This window comes from Pristis pectinata, chromosome 23 (assembly GCF_009764475.1).
Source record: "Pristis pectinata isolate sPriPec2 chromosome 23, sPriPec2.1.pri, whole genome shotgun sequence".
NCBI lineage: Eukaryota > Metazoa > Chordata > Chondrichthyes > Rhinopristiformes > Pristidae > Pristis > Pristis pectinata.
Window position 1 is genome coordinate 33,895,998 of NC_067427.1, and position 19,885 is coordinate 33,915,882.

At 39.9% G+C, this 19,885-nt stretch overlaps 1 protein-coding gene across 7 annotated transcripts in view; it reads right to left on the reverse strand.

Moving 5' to 3' along the window:
* LOC127582227 (histone-lysine N-methyltransferase EHMT1-like) overlaps positions 1 to 19,885 on the reverse strand; it is a 193,079-nt gene that overhangs the window by 81,758 nt on the left and 91,436 nt on the right. For 6 of the 7 annotated variants that reach the window (XM_052037349.1, XM_052037351.1, XM_052037353.1 and 3 more), the window contains exons 4-9: positions 17,180 to 17,345; positions 16,621 to 16,748; positions 14,184 to 14,396; positions 12,856 to 12,948; positions 8,833 to 8,950; positions 230 to 337 (exon numbers count right to left, since the gene is read on the reverse strand). In XM_052037349.1, coding sequence (XP_051893309.1) covers positions 230 to 337; positions 8,833 to 8,950; positions 12,856 to 12,948; positions 14,184 to 14,396; positions 16,621 to 16,748; positions 17,180 to 17,345 — 826 coding nt within the window. The remainder of the gene's footprint in view (positions 1 to 229; positions 338 to 8,832; positions 8,951 to 12,855; positions 12,949 to 14,183; positions 14,397 to 16,620; positions 16,749 to 17,179; positions 17,346 to 19,885) is intronic. The other variant, XM_052037354.1, reaches the window with a different exon arrangement.

The window sequence follows — 19,885 nt, forward strand, 5'->3', positions numbered from 1 at the left end:
AAGACAGCATTGAAAGAGCCAAGTTCAAGCTTCACTTTTACCATTACGTAAAACATTGTCAAAAGTACTCATATAGATCAAGCAAAATTCAAATGGATTAATCCTTCTGGCCGAATACAAGTCCTAAATGTTTTCGCCCAACACCAAATTAATTTTTGTATCTGAGCCACACGTTCAGAAAAAAAATTCTAGTATACAAATATTCTTATGTGCACCATAACATCTTCACCTGTAGATTGTGATGAAAACAGACCACCTGCTGGCAGATCCAATGAGTCAAGGGGCACCTCAGTATACTCATTATTATCTGTCAAAGTCTGGGTCTCTGTGTCAGCACCTGTAAATAATTAAATCCACACTGAGAAGTTTATGGAAGCAAGGAACTATACAATAGCCTAGACATGTTGATTGATTCAGAGAGACCTTTGTTTTAGCAGAATTATAAGCCAATGAATGTTTGATCACCTGGATGGTTTGTTTTCTCCATGAAGTGCATTTTTACTGGTTACAGAATTCAGAATCTTTTAATGAGGACAGGACATCAGTATTAAATGACGAATATTTGGTGTATATTTTATTGGTGGCAAAGGATCCTACGTTAGAGGATTGTAGTGGACAGCAGACATATGGTTGTCCCATTTGCTGACGTGCTATCCATGGATCTGCATACTCGCAAGGTCAGCCCCAAGTCCCATCTCAAATCTTTTTTTTCAAGCAATATCTGTTCTCCTCGGTAGAAGTATCAAAAACAAGAGGGCATAATTTTAAAGTGAGAAAGGGTTAATTTTTTTGTCTTGCACAGAAAGTGTTTGATATCTGGAATGTGCTACCAGAGGAAGTAGTCAAATCAAATTCAACTACTGCGTTTAAGGGATAATTAGAGAGACAAGGCATAGAATGTGGTCCTAATGAGGGCAGTCTACTAGGATGAGTGTAGATAGGAAAAATGTTTGGCATGGTCATGCTGGCAAGAGGGCCTGCTTCTGTACTCTACAACTCTATGACTCTGAACATACCTATCTTCATACACTCAAGTTTGCAAACTGCATCATTGACAACACTTTTCAGATGAAGGACAGCAGATCGTGGGGCAGCAGTTGGCTGGAATGGACATCCTTTCTGTGCCCAGCAAATGACTACAAAATCCTTCATATTATTAGGTAGATGCCAAAGATGTGGCAGGATTAGAAAAGCTTGACCTGATGCACGGTTGGTTCTGGACCACAAACCTCAAGCACTTCAAACTGAAATGTTGAGTGGATCAAGAGTCTACTGTATCCAGTGTGTTAATTGTCCCTCCATTATCGTATGGGGCAATTTAAGTTAAATCAACATTGGCTTCTGTGGTGGCAGTGAACTCAAGGTACAGGTAATGATAATCCACTCGGCAAATCTGGCTGAATACAGTCACAAATGCTACCACCTTGCTTTTTATTTCCAGCTATATAAATGGGTTCTGCCATCTTTGCAGATGAGAATGCTCATAGGACCTCGTGTGTTGTGGAGGGTCATGGCTGTCACATGACAACACTGCCCCTATCTGGTTGGAAGACACACCACTGTCAATCAAGGTTTGGATCCACCCCTGCCCATCAGTGCACACTTGGCCATTGGTCCCTTTAAGCATCTTTGTACCTGGCCTTGGGCCACTGGCTTGCTTGAACTACCTGGGCTGGACACCCCAGCCCTCCAGCAGTATAGAGAGTGCCACATACTTGGTTCTGTCTCTTTTGTCTCTGAGGGATGCTGAGGTAAGCTGTGCATGGTTTAAGAGAAATTAGTTAGGATTCCCGGTAATGTAGAGCCGAGCCTGCACTGAGTCAAGGGGTGGCAGGTATCGTATTGACTGTTCCTTGATTGTATGTACCCAGTTTGTCGTGCATGTGTGCATCTCACCCCTGTTGCGATTCCCCCACGTTCGTGATCACCTGTGTGTGTGTTGCTCCCATTATCCTTTCCTGCATTTGTTTTTATAAATAAATCATTTTAACTCCAAAGACTGTGTCCAGAGTCCTTGCCCTTCGAGACCTTTTGAATCTGTTTCACAACACCTCATCCATCAGTTCATTACCTAATCCCTTCTGTCTGTACAAGGTCCATATCCCTTCATTCCCTGCATATTCATTTGATTATCTAAGAGCCTCTTAAACGCCTCTATCATATCTGCCTCCACCACCACCCCAGCAGTGCATTCCAGGCACCCACCATTCTCTGTGTAAAACAAAACTTGCCCCGCACATCTCCTTTGAACTTTCCCCCTCTCACCTTAAATGCATGCCCTCTAGTATTAGACTTTTTGACTCTGGGAGAAAAATACTGGCTGTCAACTTTGTCTATGCCGCTTAGAAGTTTATAAACTTCTATCAGGTGTCCCCTCAGCCTCTGACGCTCCGGAGAAAACAACACAAGTTTGTCCAGCCTCTCCTTATGACACATGCCCTCTAATCCAGGCAGCATCCCGGTGACCCTCTTCTGCACCCTCTCCAAAGCCTCCACATCCTTCCTGTAATGGGGCGACCAGAATTGAATGCGATACTCCAAATGCAGCCTGACCGAAGTTTTATAAAATTGCAACATAACTTCTTGATTCTTGAACTCAGTGCCTCAACTAATAAAGGCAAGCATGCCATATGCCTTCTTTACTACCCTATCAACTTGTGCAGCCAATTTCATGGAAATATGGAGTTGGACTCCAAGATCCCTTTGTACATCAATGCTGTTAACTGTGTGCTTTCCCTTTACGTTTGATCTCCTAAAGTTCAACACCTCACGCTTGGCTGGATTAAACCTCATCTGCCATTTCTCTGCCCATATCTGCAACTGATCTATATCCCACTGTATCCTTTGGCAATCTTCTACACTATCATCCATCTTTGTGTTATCTGGAAACTTACTAACTCACCCATCCACATTTTCATCCAAGTCATTCATATATATCATGAACAGCAGAGATCTTGGTACGGATCCCTGCGGAGCACCACTAGTCATGGACCTGCAGCCAGAATAAGTTCCATCAACCACTACATTCTATGGGCAAGCCAATTCTGAATCCAAACAGCCAAGTCACTGTGGATCCCATGCATCTTAATATTCTGGATAAGCCTCCCATGAGGGATCTTGTTGAATGCCTTACAACATCCACTGCTCTACCCTCATCGATCACCTTGGTTACCTCCTCAAAAAATTCCATCAAGTTAGTCAGACATGATCTGCCCTACAAAATGCCATCTAACTGTCCCTAATTAGGCCATGCTTTTCCAAGTGCTCTTAAATTCTATTCCCAAGAATCCTCTCGCATAGTCTCCCTACCACTGTTGAGAGACTCACTCACTTATGATTTCCAGGATTATCCCCATTTTCCTTCTTGAACAAAGGAACAACATTAACTACTGTGCTAATGTCGTTCCCTTGTTCAAGCTGCTGTGTCTAGAGAGGACATGGAGATCGTGGTCAAGGCCCCAGCAATCTCATCTCTTGCCTCTCTCAATAATCTGGGGGTACATCCCATCAGGCCCCAGGGACTTGTCCATCTTAACATTCTTGAAGAGGCCCAACACTACCTCCTTCTTAATCACAAAATGCCCAAATGTATTAGTATGCTCCACACTGATCTCACAATCCCCTATTCACTAGAATAGTGGATATGACAGGACTGCAAAGCTTCAATCTGGTCATTTAGTTATGGGATTGTTGATGTTGATATTGATCCCACTGTTTAGCAAACGTGTTGCAGCTTCACTAGTCTGGTGCCACCAATTTTCAACTCTGTCCGGTACTACTGTTGCCATGCTCTTCTACATTTCCCTGACTCTTTACAAGATTTAACATGGTATGCTCCCTTGTTAGTTCTACAACATTTTGATGCAGAAAACCATCCAAAACCCACTCCAGAAACTCACTGCCTTTCAGACAAGCCAGTCCAGTTTATCCAAATCTATGAAAGCTAAAAATGGTCCATTAAAGCCACTCTGCTTTTATGCATTCTAGCACTTTTCAGCTGCCATTAGGGCCACTTACGTTCTTGCTCCACTGGTCTTAAATCCTTTCCTAATTTTCATTCCATAAACTGCCTCTACTGCTTGTTAGCCTCTCATCAAGTGGAATTGATTTAATGATTAACAATTATGGGTCACTTCCCCTCTATATTTTCCCATCTTTCCAATAAACCTAATCATCTGATATTTAGTTCCAAATCCTGGCTATTTTCCTTAATGCTTTAATAATGGCTATAATGCCATACCTTTCAAGTTGAATTTGCATAATGATTAAACGGGAGATGTGTTATGTCACAAAGTTAAGACTTTGGCAACATGCCATTCTGCTACTGATGATTGTCCATAGGTCTTCAGGAATGCCTAGATTTCAGCCAAATGAGATTGTTTAGGTACCTACATCACCTGTTGCAAACTCAGCATGCCACTTATGTCCTCCAGTCATAGCAAACTCAGGAGCTACAAACAATCTGCTGCAAGAACTCAACAGGTCAAGCAGCATCTGTGGGAGGAAAGGAATTGTTGCCATTTCAGGTCGAAACCCTGAAATGGGATTGATTCAGGGTTTCAACCCAAAACACTGACAGTTTCTTTCCTCCCACAGACGCTGCTCGACCCGCTGAGTTCCTCCAGCAGATTGTTTGTTGCTCCAGATTCCAGCATCTGCTGTCTCTTGCATCTCCATAGCAAACTCAGGGAGGAAACATCTTTATGACCACCACCCTTCCTCAACTGAAGAATGAGTCATTGCTCCATGTTGAACATTAGTTGGAAAAAGCATCAAGACCAGTAATAGCACAGATTGCATCCTGGGTAGGGACTAAAATGTCCGTGTCTGACAATGGCTTAGTAGCAACACTATTGGCCAAGCTCATAACAAACTGAATGACATAACTGACAGGCTGAGCTTGCAACAGGAACTAATCTCTGCTTTCCACAAGGGTCTAGTTCAACTGAATGCTGGGTATTTGAGAAGACAATGCTTTCAGAAGGCAATTAACTGTCAATAACATGGCTGGATTTGGATTTACATGTGGATAGTAAGGAAGGTTGTCAAAGGATGCAGCAGGATATAGACCAGCTGCAAATGTGGGCAGAAAAATGATAAATGGAATTTAATCCAGATAAGTGTGAGGTGTAAAGGGGAAAGTATACTACAGAAAGTGGCAGGATCGTTAAGAGCGCTGATATACAGAGGGATCTTGGGGTGCAAGTTCATAGCTCCCGGAAAGTGGCAACATAATAGATAGGATGGTAATGAAAGCACCAAGCATACTTGCCTTCATTGATCAGGATATTGGGTATACAAGTCAAAAAGTCATGTTGTAGCTGTATAAAATTTGGTCAGGCCACGTTCAGAATATTGTCTGCATTTCTATACTACAAGTAGCATATAGAAGCTTTGGGGAGGGTGCAGAAGGTAGTACGGCAGGCACAGTAGTGTAGCGGTTAGCGTAACGCTTTACAGTGCCAGCGACCCGGGTTCAATTCCCGCCACTGTCTGTGAGGAGTTTGTACGTTCTCCCCGTGTCTGCGTGGGTTTCCTCCGGGTGCTCCGGTTTCCCCCCACATTCCAAAGGCATACAGGTTAGGAAGTTGTGGGCATGCTATGTTGGCGCCGGAAGCGTGGCGACACTTGCGGGCTGCCCCCCAGAACACTACGCAAAAAAATGCATTTCACTGTGTGTTTCGATGTACATGTGACTAATAAAGATCTTATAAGGGGTTCACTAGGTTGTATGGATTAGGGAGCATTCACTTTAAAAGAAAGGTTGGACAATCTTGGTTTGTTTTCTCCAGAGCATCAGAGTTGCACCTGACAGAAGTGTAAAAGATCATGAGAGGCATAGATAAGGTAGATTGTCACCAGAGTCTTTTTCCCAGGATAGAAATGTTAAATACTCGAGGACATAGTTTTAAAGTGAGAGGGGAAGTTTAAAGGAGATTTACGAGGCAAGTTTTTTTTAAAGATACAGAGAGTGGTGGGCGCGTAGAACTCGCTGTCAGGGGAAGCGGTGGAAGCATATACAATAAGAATGTTTAAGCAGCGTCTAGATAGACACATGAACAGGCAGGGAATGGAGGGATATAGACCGTGGGCAGGCAGAAGGGCTTAGTTTAAATTGGCATATCGTTTGGCACAGTCATTGTGGGCTAAAGGGCCTGTTCCCCTGCTGTATGTTCTATGCAAGTCCTTCAGCAACCCCACCCTCCCGCCCCCGAGTCCTTACCAACCAATCATTTTATTCTCCCCACATTCCCATCAATTCCTCCCAGATTCTAGCACTCACTACATACTACGGGCAATTTACAATAGCCAATTAACCTATGAACCTCATGTCTTTGGGATGTGGGAGGAAACCGGAGCACCTAGAAGAAGCCACAGTCACAAGGAAAACATGCAACCTCCACACAGACAGTACCCGAGGTCAGGATTGAAACCAGGTCACTTGCCCAATTATGGTTGGATTTGAACTCATGCTCCCAGATCCAGGCCTCTGACTCAGTTCAGGAACATAACTCACCTGGTTCGTCAATGCTCCTCAGGGTAGAGTCTAGTGTGTTTTTTTTAAAGCTCTGGCCTGTACTTGACTCCAGATGAACAATTTAATCTTAACTGCCTTCTGAAATGAACAAATCACTCAAATGTACAAAACTGTTACAAAAATAATGACCATTAGTGGATTTAGATGGCAGCTTGGTTCACTGGTAGAGTTCTTAATCTCCAGGTCTGTAGGCTGTGATTCATACTTACTCCACAAATTGGCACAATTATCTAGCCAAGCACTTTAATACATCAATATAAAGTTACTTCCTGTGACAGAGTACCTCATCACTGGAAATAACTCCTTATAGATGTGTTAAAGTAAAGGACTGTTAGTCATTTCGTGTGGATAACAAAGGTCCATGACATTATTCAAAGCAGAGAGGAAAATCCCCAGCAAAATTTGTCTTTCAAACACGACCATTAAATATAAACAGATTAATTGGTCACATATTAATTATGAATTGTTAGAACTTATTATGTCCAAATTGTTAATTTGTAACAAACATTCAACCAATGTTTGAACTTGAAGTTATAATTGGGTATCACATACTTTGGAAGGCCCCGGGAATATTACATATATACAAGTCTGATCAGCCGAGTGAATATTACCAAAAGAATGCTCAATACAAGAGGGCATGGCTTTAAAGTAATGGGTGGGAAATTCAAGGGAGATATCAGAGGAAGGTTTTTTACCCAGAGAGTGGTTGGGGCATTGAATGCGCTGCCTGGGGCAGTGGTGGAGACAGGTACGTTGGTCAAATTGAAGAGACTGCTAGATAAGCATATGCAGGAATTTAAGGTAAAGGGATATGTGGGGGGAAGGAGTTAGATAGTTTTTAGATGAGGTTTAAAAGTTGGCACAACATTGTGGGCCGAAGGGCCTGTATAGTGCCGTACTTTCTATGATTTTGAACTTTCTAAAGCAAAGTTAGTTTCAGGAAAGAAGGTCACATGAAAGTAGGTAACAATTAAAGCATTAATTATATCATACAATTACACGTGCCAGCAGGGGCCGAAGACAAAAAATAAATTATGAAAGGGTTGAAATGTCTAATACTGGAGGGCATGCATTTAAGGTGAGGGTGGTATGTTCAAAGAAGATGTCAGAATCAGATTTATTATCACTGACTTATATGTTGTGAAATTTGTTGTTTTGTGGCAGCAGTTCAGTGCAAATGTGTGTGGCAGGTTGTTTGCTTTTTGAAAACAGAGTGGCGGGTGCCTGGAATGCGCTGCCAGGGTGGTGGTGGAGGCAGATACAATAGAGGTGTTTAAGAGGCTTAGATAGGCACATGAATATGCAGAGAATGGAGTGAAATGGATCATGTGCTGGCAGAAGAGATTAATTTAATTAGGCGTCACTATCTTAATTTGTTCGGCACAACCTATTCCTGCGCTGTATTGTTCTATGATAAGGGAAGAAGAAAAGCCTGGTAATTACAAATCAGTGAGCCTATCATTAGCAGTGGGAAAGTTATTGGAAAAATTCTGAGGGACAGGATTATTGACCATTTGGAAAGGCTAGAACAAATTAGAGACAGCCAGCATGGCTTTGTCAAGGGCAGATCCCGTCTGACTTTTTTCAGAGGTAACAATGTTTTGACGAGAGCAGTGCAGTAGATGTGGTTTACGTTAACATTAGCAAGGCCTTGACAAGGTCCCACATGGGAGAATGGTCCCAAACATTAGGGCCCATGGGATCCAAGGCAAATTGGATCTAAAACTGGCTTGGCAATAGGAGGAAGAGGGTTATAGTAGAGGGTTGTTTTTACAATAGGATGCCTGTGACTGGTGGTGTTTCACAGGGATCGGTGGTGGGACCCTTGCCATTTGTAATATACAAAAATGACTTGGATAGCTTTGTAGGAGGCATGATCAGCAAGATGACACAAAGATTGGTGGAGTTGTTGACAGTGAGGAAGGTAATCTTTTACTGTGTTTTATCATTGGATCACAAAGTTCTTATTTACCATTGGAAACTTAAAATTCACCATTACCAATTTACCTGATTTAACTGCACCTTTATCATACTAACTGCAGAGGGTCAAGGTAGCTCACCACCACTTTCTAAGTCAATGATGATAGTCAATAAGTGCAAGTCTTAACAGTGATCCCTGCATTCCATAAATGGAAAAGAAAGGTTGATATTAGAAAAAAAAAATCAGGAAGCTATTCCAATATTAGGCTTTCCTATACCATCAGCTACATTAAAGTTGTAGCTACTATGACCTTAGAATAGTGGGTGACTGTTCCTAAACTTGATATCCAAGCTAAGGTATTTATTGTTTTTACCTGTATTATTGCTTGTTTTTGGTCGATTTTTCCGCCTTCGTTTCCTGGTAGGTTTAATCCACGGGCTGTCATTCTTCCCTTTTTTCTTCCATTTCCTTTTCAGACTAGATTCTGAACTCTGGTCAAGAAATATGGTTATAAAATTATTTGCTGCAGCAAGTGATTTTAAACCACCCTTCCAGGGGCAGCCTTTTCAATTTCATTGATACAAATAATACGAGTTCTGTTTTAGTACCAAAACAATTTAACTTATATTTGTTACTTTTTTCAGAAAGGCAATCATACAGAGAGAAACTACAACTTTAGCCTCACTAAGATTAGCCAATATGGCAAGTTTCCAATAAAAATTTTAACCCAAAGACCATACAAGCTCCAAATAATGAAGGAAATAGATCCTCAAAATTAGTTTTATGATTATGGTAGAAACAGTCAATCAAGGCTTTCAAAGGGAATTGGCTGAGATTTTTTGCAGAATATGATTTATAGAGCTGGCGGAAAAGGGCAGGAAAATGAGACCAAATCCATTGTTTTACAAGAGCTGGTGAGGACTTGAAGGGTCAAATGCCCTCCACCTATGCCCAAACTATGCACTTGCAGCAACTTATTTTAATTACATTGGTAAAAAAAAATTGTGAATGAACTCATTCTTTGGAACAATGTAAAACTATTCCAGATTTGGCACCCAACCTAAATATTCTCACAAGGTTGTGTATCACTGATCTCTCACAAACACCAACCTCTCAACCCGTATAAACCACCTACTATTGCCCAATATTTAGGCAATTGATAGCATGATGAAAGCTCATGGTACATGAATCTTTATCCAGAATAAAGATGCTGTAGAAAGCAGAGGGTTGTGGTGGAGGGAGTGCATTCGGATTGGAGGGCTGTGACCAGCGGTGTCCCAAAGGGATTGGTTCTGGGACCTCTACTTTTTGTGATATTTATTAATGACTTAGATGAGGGGGTGGAAGGGTGGGTTAGCAAGTTTGCAGATGACACAAAGATCGGTGGTGTTGTGGATAGTGTAGAGGGCTGTCGAAACCTACAGAGGGATATCGACAGCATGCAGAGCTGGGCTGACAAGTGGCAGATGGAGTTCAATCCGGAGAAGTGTGAGGTGGTACACTTTGGAAGGACTAACTCCAAGGCGGAATACAAGGTAAATGCCAGGATTCTGGGGAGTGTGGAGGAGCAGAGGGATCTGGGGTTCATATCCACAGATCACTGAAAGTTGCCTCGCAGGTGGATAGGGTAGTTAAGAAAGCTTATGGGATGTTAGCTTTCATAAGTCGTGGGATCGAGTTTAAGAGCCGCGAAGTAATGATGCAGCTTTACAAAACTCTGGTTATGCCAGACTTAGAGTACTGTGTCCAGTTCTGGTCGCCTCATTATAGGAAGGATATGGAGGTTTTGGAAAGGGTGCAGAGGAGATTTACCAGGATGCTGCCTGGATTAGAGAGTATGGATTATGAGGAGAGACTAAAGGAGCTAGGGCTTTATTCATTGGAGAGTAGGAGGATGAGGGGAGACGTGATAGAGCTATACAAAATATTAAGAGGAATAGATAGAGTGGACAGCCAGCGCCTCTTTCCCAGGGCACCAATGCTCAATACATGAGGGCACGGCTTTAAGGTAATGGGTGGGAAGTTCATGGGAGACGTCAGAGGGAGGTTTTTCACCCAGAGAGTGGTTGGTGCATGGAATGCGCTGCCTGGGGTGGTGGTGGAGGCTGGTCAAGTTCAAGAGATTGTTAGGTAAGCATATGGAGGAATTTAAGATAGAGGGATATGTGGGAGGAAGGGGGTAGATAGTCTTTGGAGTGGTTTGCAGGTCGGCACAACATGGTTCTAATAACTCCAAATGCACCAGTTTCACAAAATACAGTTCAATCAAAGGTTTGGTACGTCAGCCACTTACAAATTAACAGGCTGATTTTCTTTGCACAGAGCAGTTTAACAAAAATTAAATCAGCTTATACTTCAACTTCATAATATTTCTCAGAGCAAACCATACCAACACCGTAAAGAAGCCAAATGCACCCACCAGAGATTTCCCCAAAACCGATCACACTGACAAAACAGTCCACTGATTATCTAATCCTGGGTTTCCTCCAAAATCAAACAGAACTATCCCAAACCAGACACTTCTTCAGTCCATATCTCTTAAGAGAATAGGAGTACAACAGCTGATCACTGACTCCATTCCCAACGCCTTGAGTTTAACTGTCCTGCCAATCAAGCAGAACACCATTCTCCAGAGACACCGGGAAATACTAGACTCTGACGACTTGCGTGGTAAGCTCAGACAGGCTGCTTCCTCTAGCTGGAGATTCTAGGAGTGGCAGAGTCTCACAATAAGTGGTTGATCATTTAGGACTGAGATGAGCAGTAACTACACAGAGAAGGGTAATTTAACCTTAGACCTCACAGGATCTCTCTTTCCTGGTCAATCTGCCAGAAGGGATTACATCAAACACCTTGCTAAAATCCCTATATCAAACACATCGTCAACTCTATTTGTTACCTACTCAGAAAAAAATGCAATCAGATATTCAAAAAAGACTTGTCCTGAACAAGCCAATGCTTATTCTCCTAGATTAACTTGTACCTCTGCAAATGTTGATTTGCATTATGTCTCAGAATTTTTTTTCCAATAATTTGTTGAATAGCCTGGATTTTCTCAGTTGATCTTTTCTCCTTTTTTTTCAAAGAAAGGATGGCATCACATTAACTATCATCTCGTCCTCTGGCCCCAAACCTGTACAAAGAATCAAAGACTGTACAGTAATGGAAATGGGCTCACACCGCCCATGCCAGCCATGATACACACCCACACTAATCCCATCTGCCCACTTTAGCTTCATAACTCTCCATGCCTTTCTTATCCAAGTACCTGTCCAAATACATTTTAAATGTTGTAACTGGTTATCTGCCACCTCCTCTGGCAGCTCATTCCATATAATCACCACCCTGTGTGTGGAAAAAGAACTCAGTGAGTCAGGCAGTAGGCGACGTTTCGGGTCAAGACCCTTCATCAGGACTGGAAAGAAAGAGGGGATATAATCAGTATATAAAGCTGGGGGGTGGGGGGGGGAAGGGAGTGAGCAAGAGCTGGCAGGTGACAGGTGGATCCAGGTGAGGAGGGGTGATAGGCTGGTTTGGTGGGGGGGGGGGGGGGGGGGAGGTAGAGGTGGTGGTGAAGAAAGAGTTGGAATGATGCAAGAAGCTTCTTGCATCATTCCCACTTGATGTGTTTATTTTTCTCTAGTGGAACAGGGAACATGCAGCAAACTTACTTCATTGAATGACCCATTTAACTGTTGTGAACATATACTCTGGAGGCCTCTAGAAACCCAAAAGATTAAGAGACAAGAACAATTGCAAGGAAAAGGTAACTTTTCTTTTGGCATCAAACATGGGCTTCCAAAAACACATTTCTTTCTCCCAGCTACTTTTTACCCCACCACCCCAATATCAAAATAGGATTTGTTCCATTGCCCTAACCATGCCACCATCCCCACTACCATCCATGGTGCAAATGAAGGAGGGAGCATTCTAATTCAAAGTTTTGAGAAAGTTGCAGTTTCTTTGTTAGATTGGGAGCTTTTGAGGTTGGCACACATGCTTGTTCATTCTGGTCCTGCATGAAAAACACAACTTGCCTGGATCACAGTAAATCTGAAGCTAACAATCAGGATCATAGTCATTAATGTCCTTTGAGTACTAAACTAAGTCAACAAATGTTTCACTGTACCTATTCACATCTAATTACTATTTAATAAATCCATATGGCAGGTCATGGGCTAAGCCACCATCATTGAAGATATTTTCTCAATTGCTACTTGACCTAGAAGATAATCACAACACGTACCAGGAAATCAAAATATAGGAATAGCAGATTTTAAGATCTTTTGGTAGTAACAAATGATTCATAATGATTTACAGATAACGACAACCAGAAGCAAAATGTCCTCTAGGTCAAACATCTACAGGGCATACACCTCCAGAGCAAATGACTCACCACATCAGATTCAAAGTCGTCATCATCATCATCCTCCAAATCATCAGAATCTTGATCCTCTTCAGGATCATATTCTTCCTGCTGGTAGTTAGCCTGTGCATAGAGAAATAAAATAAAAACTGCAACCTTTGATATTCCGCCAGTAAATGTGTAAATATCATGAGCCCCAAGGAAAAGAAACAACAAAGATAAAGTAATTGAGGCTAAGATAGCTAATAAAAGTAATTTTGGGTTAAAAGGAAAGCAGACAGAAAAATGGGAGAGATGTAATGCCACTGAAATAATTTACATATCAAAACTTAATTTGTCATATTTTAGCACAATGTAGAACACACAAATTTAATGGAGATTTGCAAAAGGGATCTGATTTCAATAAGCATTTGGATTTCTGCAGAGGGAAATAGGAAGACATTTTATAAAATGCAACTGCATTTGCAGAAAGGACATGTTTTCTGTTTTAAGAAAACATTGATTTCTACTTGCAGGATAATCAAATAACTTCCTCATAGACCTACACATCAAACAAAGGATAACTAAAATCTATTTATTTTGTTATAATTTTCCAACTATTTGTAAAGAAGTAATTGTTTTAACACAGATCAGGAATCCAGCTTGCAGCAAAAAGATTTTTGATGGACTCTCTGAAGTACATTTGCAATTTCAACCTTGATTACATACATGGAATTGAATGTTCAGAGTCTGATTGGAAATTTAAACAATAGTTAGTTTTGATAAGGATCCTTATGGAAAACAATTTGAACAACAGGAGCATGAACCTATACAACTGGGAAGTGAAAGAGAAACTACTACATGAACTGGGAGCTAACCAAGCTTGCAAATGGACCGTAATGGTTAAAATTATATTCTAAGGATCATCAGAAAGAGACCATCTTCAAACATAAAAAACCATAAAGAAAGGCAGCAACAGACTTGCTGATCTCTTCTGGAAACTGGAGATGGATGCCTAACTCCACTACACTACAGTCATTACAGCTGTTTGCAGTATTCTGGGTGCTGCTTGACAAACTGCAGGTATTTTTCTTTTCTCATTATTGATTCTGTTAGTTATTCAGTTATGAGTGTCAGGGTAGGAAGTTAAATATAATAAGCATTCCTTATTCCCAAAGTTGCAAATATTTCAAAAGAAATTCATCAAACATTTGAAATTTGACTTTGGATAAAGAAATCTTCAAGTATCAACTAAAGAAAATAGCTACACATTGGATTAGGTCTGAGAATGCCATAGTATAAATATGAAAAGGTTCTCCCGAGATGTAAAAAGCATTTGACTGTGGAAATTAATTGGCAAGGCAGCACCAAGTACACACTTTCTTAGAAATTTCCATTTTGCGAATGTGGTCAAGCCCTCCAAAGTCCATGGATAACTCCGAATCCGGTTGGTCTGCAATACTGTACTTTTCCTCCTCCTCCTCCTCCTCATCATCCTCCTCCTCATCTTCCTCAGATTCCATACCTTGAGATGTGTCAATACTTTCCCCATTTATGTTCTGACTGACACCATTGGATGAGTCATTCTGTTCCTTCAATACAGAAGAAAAAGACGAAGGTCAGGAGTATATTTCAAATATATAAAAACAGAAAGACATGCTGAGTTGATCTGGAATATTAAATCTTTTAAACTCAAGTCCAGCATCACCCATTTAAAGCACTCTGATTCATCACACGTTGTATTCTTCTCTACCTCATTTCATCTGGTGAATGCATTTGATCATACCTCTAACCTTCACTCAATTTTACAAAAAAAAGCTCTCTCTAGAATTATTAGCTTGCACCACGTTACACAATACATTTGAAAATCATATTTTGGTAATATAGCCAGTGAACATTTACAACTACATTCAAGTATATTTACTTTAAATTCCACAAGGGAATTTAAGTCATTGTTTTCCATTTAAGATAAACCAGTTGCCAGCTTACTTTGTGCTGTTTCGCAGAAAACTGAGTTCATTTTCTTACAGTTTTCATATACCTTTCATATGCAGAGTGTTGCCCACAATAACAACCAATTATTTACTTTGATATGCAATCTTCCTGCAGAGCACAGCACCCTCCAGTGCATCAAATACCTCACTACAAATCTCTGCTGGAATTTCAAACCTGATCAATGAAATCTTTTCACCTGTAAAGGTTTAAGATTTTGCAGTTGAATCCAAGCTAGGGGTAACTGCAATTAAACCAATGATTCATGATCAAAATTAAGACCAGCAGTAAATTAATTATTGCCAACCTGGCCAATTCTTGCAATCATTAAAAAAAGAATATACTTTGTTTTTTGTTTACATCATTCTTGGTTACTTCCTTAGGAGAAATCTCCAGATTCCATATAAAGAGAGCATGTGAACAAGTGTTGTATTTTCTTTGAAGTAATGTCTGGGGAAACTGATCCCTACTCATTCTGATGAGGCAGGAAAGGGAAGGGGTAGCTCAAGGACTGCCCCTTGAGTTCTGTCCTGCAAGATTCACACAAACAAGGTACAGGGGGGAAAAGGTATCAGTTAAGCTGGAGATTTAACATATTTTAAAAAAACCATGAAATTCTTAAAAAAAAGCAAACTACTGCAAATGCTGGAAATCTCAAATAAAAATAGAAATAGAAATAACTTGAGATGCTCATCTTTTCTGCAGCTTCCACAGAAAGAGAAAAGCAAAGTTAATGTTTTGTCAATTACTTTTCATCAGTACAGAGGAAAAAGCAAAAGGAAGGGCTTGTGAAAGAGCAGATTGGATGAGAGATTAATTGGCAGAAGGTTTGAAAGTGCACTTTGCTTTATCATCCCTTTGTCATCTAAATTCTACTGCAGTTTATCTTATTGCATGACTTCCCCTAAAATCTGTTTACTCCTCACTTGCTCTGATGAAAGGTCTGCCTCTCCTTTCAGAAGCGCGTGACCTGACAACTACCACAAACATTTTCTTTTGTTTTAAAAATTTGAGAAATTCCAGAATTGCTTAAGAGTTACAAAGGTGAGTCAAGTTAGGTAAATATATCACTTTAACGAGGTTTTACTGGATACTCTAAGAAAAATAAATATACTGATTAAGAGGCTGCTTTAATAGTCACATATAATTCTTAAGGTGTCACATTTTTTGTTTTTTTTTGTGGTCATGGGTCTTAAGTATTTTACTTTCCACTCTATGCAATCTGAACATTTTGAATCAAATGGAGGCATTTGCCCCATAAGCAAATCATATAGAAAATATAAATTCCATAAATCATTTACAATTAAGAATGGGTGACAAATATTTTACTCAGAATTTACAAAGAATAGATTGCAAACAACATGGTTTTTCAGACCCACATTCATTTACACCAATGTGTTTTTTATGTAACACTGTTACTTCCAATACAAACTTTCCAGATCTAATGAGATCTTCCATTTACATTCAAAGCAACTTCTTCCTCAAATTAAGGCAAATTAATATGAATGAAAAGAAATGGTGCTGTGTGTTCTGGGTCATCATATTTTAACTGAAGCTGCAGAATGCATTTCGGTCAAGCAAAATCTAATCTCACATCAATTTTAAAAAGAACGAAGGACGATCTTAGTAGAGCTTTGCCCAACCAACACCACTTGACACAAGATCTTTTTTTCTAAAATGGACAACAAATAAAAAAAAATCTAACCAAATCAAAAGACAAAGATTTTAAAAAATCCTATCCTTAACTACACTGTAACACATTTTTCTTCAAGTGGAAATGGAAAAATAAAATCTGTGTAGAAGGCTTACACTTTCTAGACCCACCTGCATGTCAGATGCAGACTGTGACATGTTCTGAAACATTTCAAGTACGGTGCGCTGTTTTAGCAGTTTGGTCTTCTTCTTAGGAGCCAGGCTATAAGTTCCCATTTTTCTTTTCTTCTTCCTAGCCACTGTCAAAGTTTTAATTATTTTGAATATTTAATAAGAAATGTATTCTCTACATGGGTATGGCTGCCATTCATGTTTATGTCTCACTATCTCAGTTATGATTACACATTGAGACTTATACACTCAAACTGGAAATCTCTGCACTTTCTAAATACATACATCAATCTGCACTATTTAGTTGTTAAATCAAAATATATACACTAAAATTAAAATACTGTATCTATTTAAAAACATTTCTGCCATGGCATACTTTATTGTAGTATTGTTAGGAATTTTTAAATTTAATACAGGAAATTTACCTCAAAACTACCAGCCTTAAAAAAATTTACTGTTAATTATTTTGTTAAATTATAATATCTGCACCACTTGAATGCGACAATGAACGCACATTTGAATAAAACTTACTGTATTCCAGTTCAGTTTCTCTTATTACCTGACTGTGGTTTACTAGTGGCTGTATTGTTCTGATTCTGAGGTAGTATCAATTTCTGTGGTGATGTTGGTTGTGGTGATGGTGATGATGATGATGAAGGAGGTGGTGGTTTTTTCCCACACTCTAGACTATTTACACCTTCTTCCTTTGGGTCTTTGTTTGGTGGCTTTAAAAAGGTAGAAGTACAAAATTAATGCCTTCTAACACTATGGTTTGCGAAGTACCACTCCACATACAATAATAAACAGCTAAACCTGTTGCACAATCTACATATGAAATACAAACCTAATTGACACCCACTCCCGCCAAGAAAAATCTAAACTAGTGCTAGATCAAAACACTGCTCTCTAAATGGATGCACTACATTTTAAATTACTTGCTCAAAAGCTTTTGAAAGAAGTTTCTTTGGCAAAAAAAATCTTAAATTCAGCTGCTAAAACTGAAGCAATGCCAAAATCTTATGAAATCCTCGTGAATGGTAGCTCACTAATAAGAAGCTACCTCATTATGTGGCAAACTTGCAAAACTGGAAAATATGAACAATTCGCTGGTATACGAAATTAATGTGTGAACATTAGTTTTCTGATAAGTGTGAAGACTGACTATTGAAAATACTAGCATTCCTGATATTCAGAATTAATATTCTAAATGCACGGATACTTAAAAGGTGTGTGGGGGATTGATCCCAATGTGAATTAAACAATAAGACAAAAGCAAAACACTGCAGATACTGAAAATCTGAAGTAAAATTAGAAAATGACAATATTCAGCAGATCAGACAAAATCCGTGGAGACAAACACCTAATGTTTCAGTTCCATGATTTTGCTTCTGATGAAAAGGCCATTTTCTATTTTTATTTCTGATTTCCAGTGGATAAGTTGGACTGAAATGTTTGTTGCCTTCTTGCAATTTCCCAGTAAAACAATGCAAGTTTCATTAAAGTTGATAGTTCAAGAACTATCAGCGGTCTGGGTTTATTTCAGTTCACCATTCATGTGACCAGGAATGGTTGATTTATCAGCTTATGTAAGAAATAGCAAAGTCAGAAACTTACAGCACAGCAGGGCATTTGGCTGGTGTATCCATTCCACCCAAAAGCCATTCAAGCCGTATCCCAGCACTGGGTCACAACACATTACATGCTCATCCAGGTACTTTTTAAAACGTGATGTATATTTCCACTTCCACTAGCAATTTCCAAACCGCCAATCCCTCCCAAGTGAGAACATATTCCTCTAATCCACCTGCCCATTGCCCTGAGTCCATGTGCCAAAAACTGACTTTTCTGCAAAGAGAAATGGGCCCTTATATTCACCTCAATCTTTTAAGTGTTGATTAAATCTTTCCCTTTTTCTTAAAGAAAGTAACTTAATTAATCTTCCTTCATAAATATAACTTTCCAACCCTGACAACAACTTTGTGAATCTACTCTAGTCCTCATCTTTCCTGTAATGTTGGCTCCCAACATAGAAGCATCCTTTCCACATTTCTCCTTAAACCTTCCATAACTTTAAAGAATTCTGAGGTCTTCCTTCAGCCTTCCCTTTCCAGATGGGAAAAACTGATTTATTTAATCATTCCCAATGGTTATAATCTATATACTATCTCTAATATAGAGAGAAGAATCTTTAAAGTTTTTGCAAGGAAATTTTATGTTTAATACCATCTTTGAAGGAAAAAATATTTGAGCAGGTTTGGGAAAAGAGAAGAGACTGTGATTCACTGGACAGTAATATTGAAGAAGACCAGGTTGAATCCCTCCATGTCACATCATTGCAATAACACCATTATTGCTCAAGTTGACTGCTTATCTCATCTTAACCAGCACTGCAATCACATAGTTGGGCTATTATCCATTTTCAGGGTGTGAAATGGCCAGCATTTAATGGCCATTCTGTATCAACTTTGAGCTCAACTTCATGATTTTTCCTTTTCATCAATTAAAATGTCAATTATCAGACTGGCACTTGCAATTTCAATTATAATCACAAGTGCTGTTTCAAAATGTATTACAGTCTCCAAGTACAGAGATGTATAACATGTCTAATGATCCCGTCACAAGCTTCTAAGACAATCAACCCTACAGCTGCCAATTCCTTGAATTAGTCTACGCGACTATAGTCAGGAACAAGCAACATTCTAGCGTGCATCACTGAGATTTTAGCCATTTGGTAACAACGTATGCAATGAATGCACTGGTGGTCAATGTTATAGAACCAGCTGATCTTAGCCATACAAGTCAAATTTATTCAATGCAGAAGCAGAGTCTTCTGCCAAGTCTATGCCAGCCATAAAGTATCCATTTATGCTAACCTTACATTAATCCCACTTTATTCTCCCCACATTCCCATCAAATCCCATAGATTCTACCAGTCACACAATATAGGCAATTTACAGAGGCCAATTAACCTACCAACCCACACATTAGATAAGAAAGGATTAGAGGGCAAATGTGGGCACATGGGACTAGCTTAGATGGTCGGCATTGACCAGTTGGACTAAAGGGCCTGTTTCCGTGCTGTATGACTCTTATCTTTGGGAATATGGAAGGAAACCATCTGAAGGAAACCCATGCAATTACAGTGAGAAAGTGAAACTGCCACACAGACAGGACAAAAGGTCAGGATTGAAACCGGGTCACTGAAGTTGTAAGGCAGCAGTTCTACTAGTTGAGCCACTGTGCCACTTACTGGCAGCAATAACAA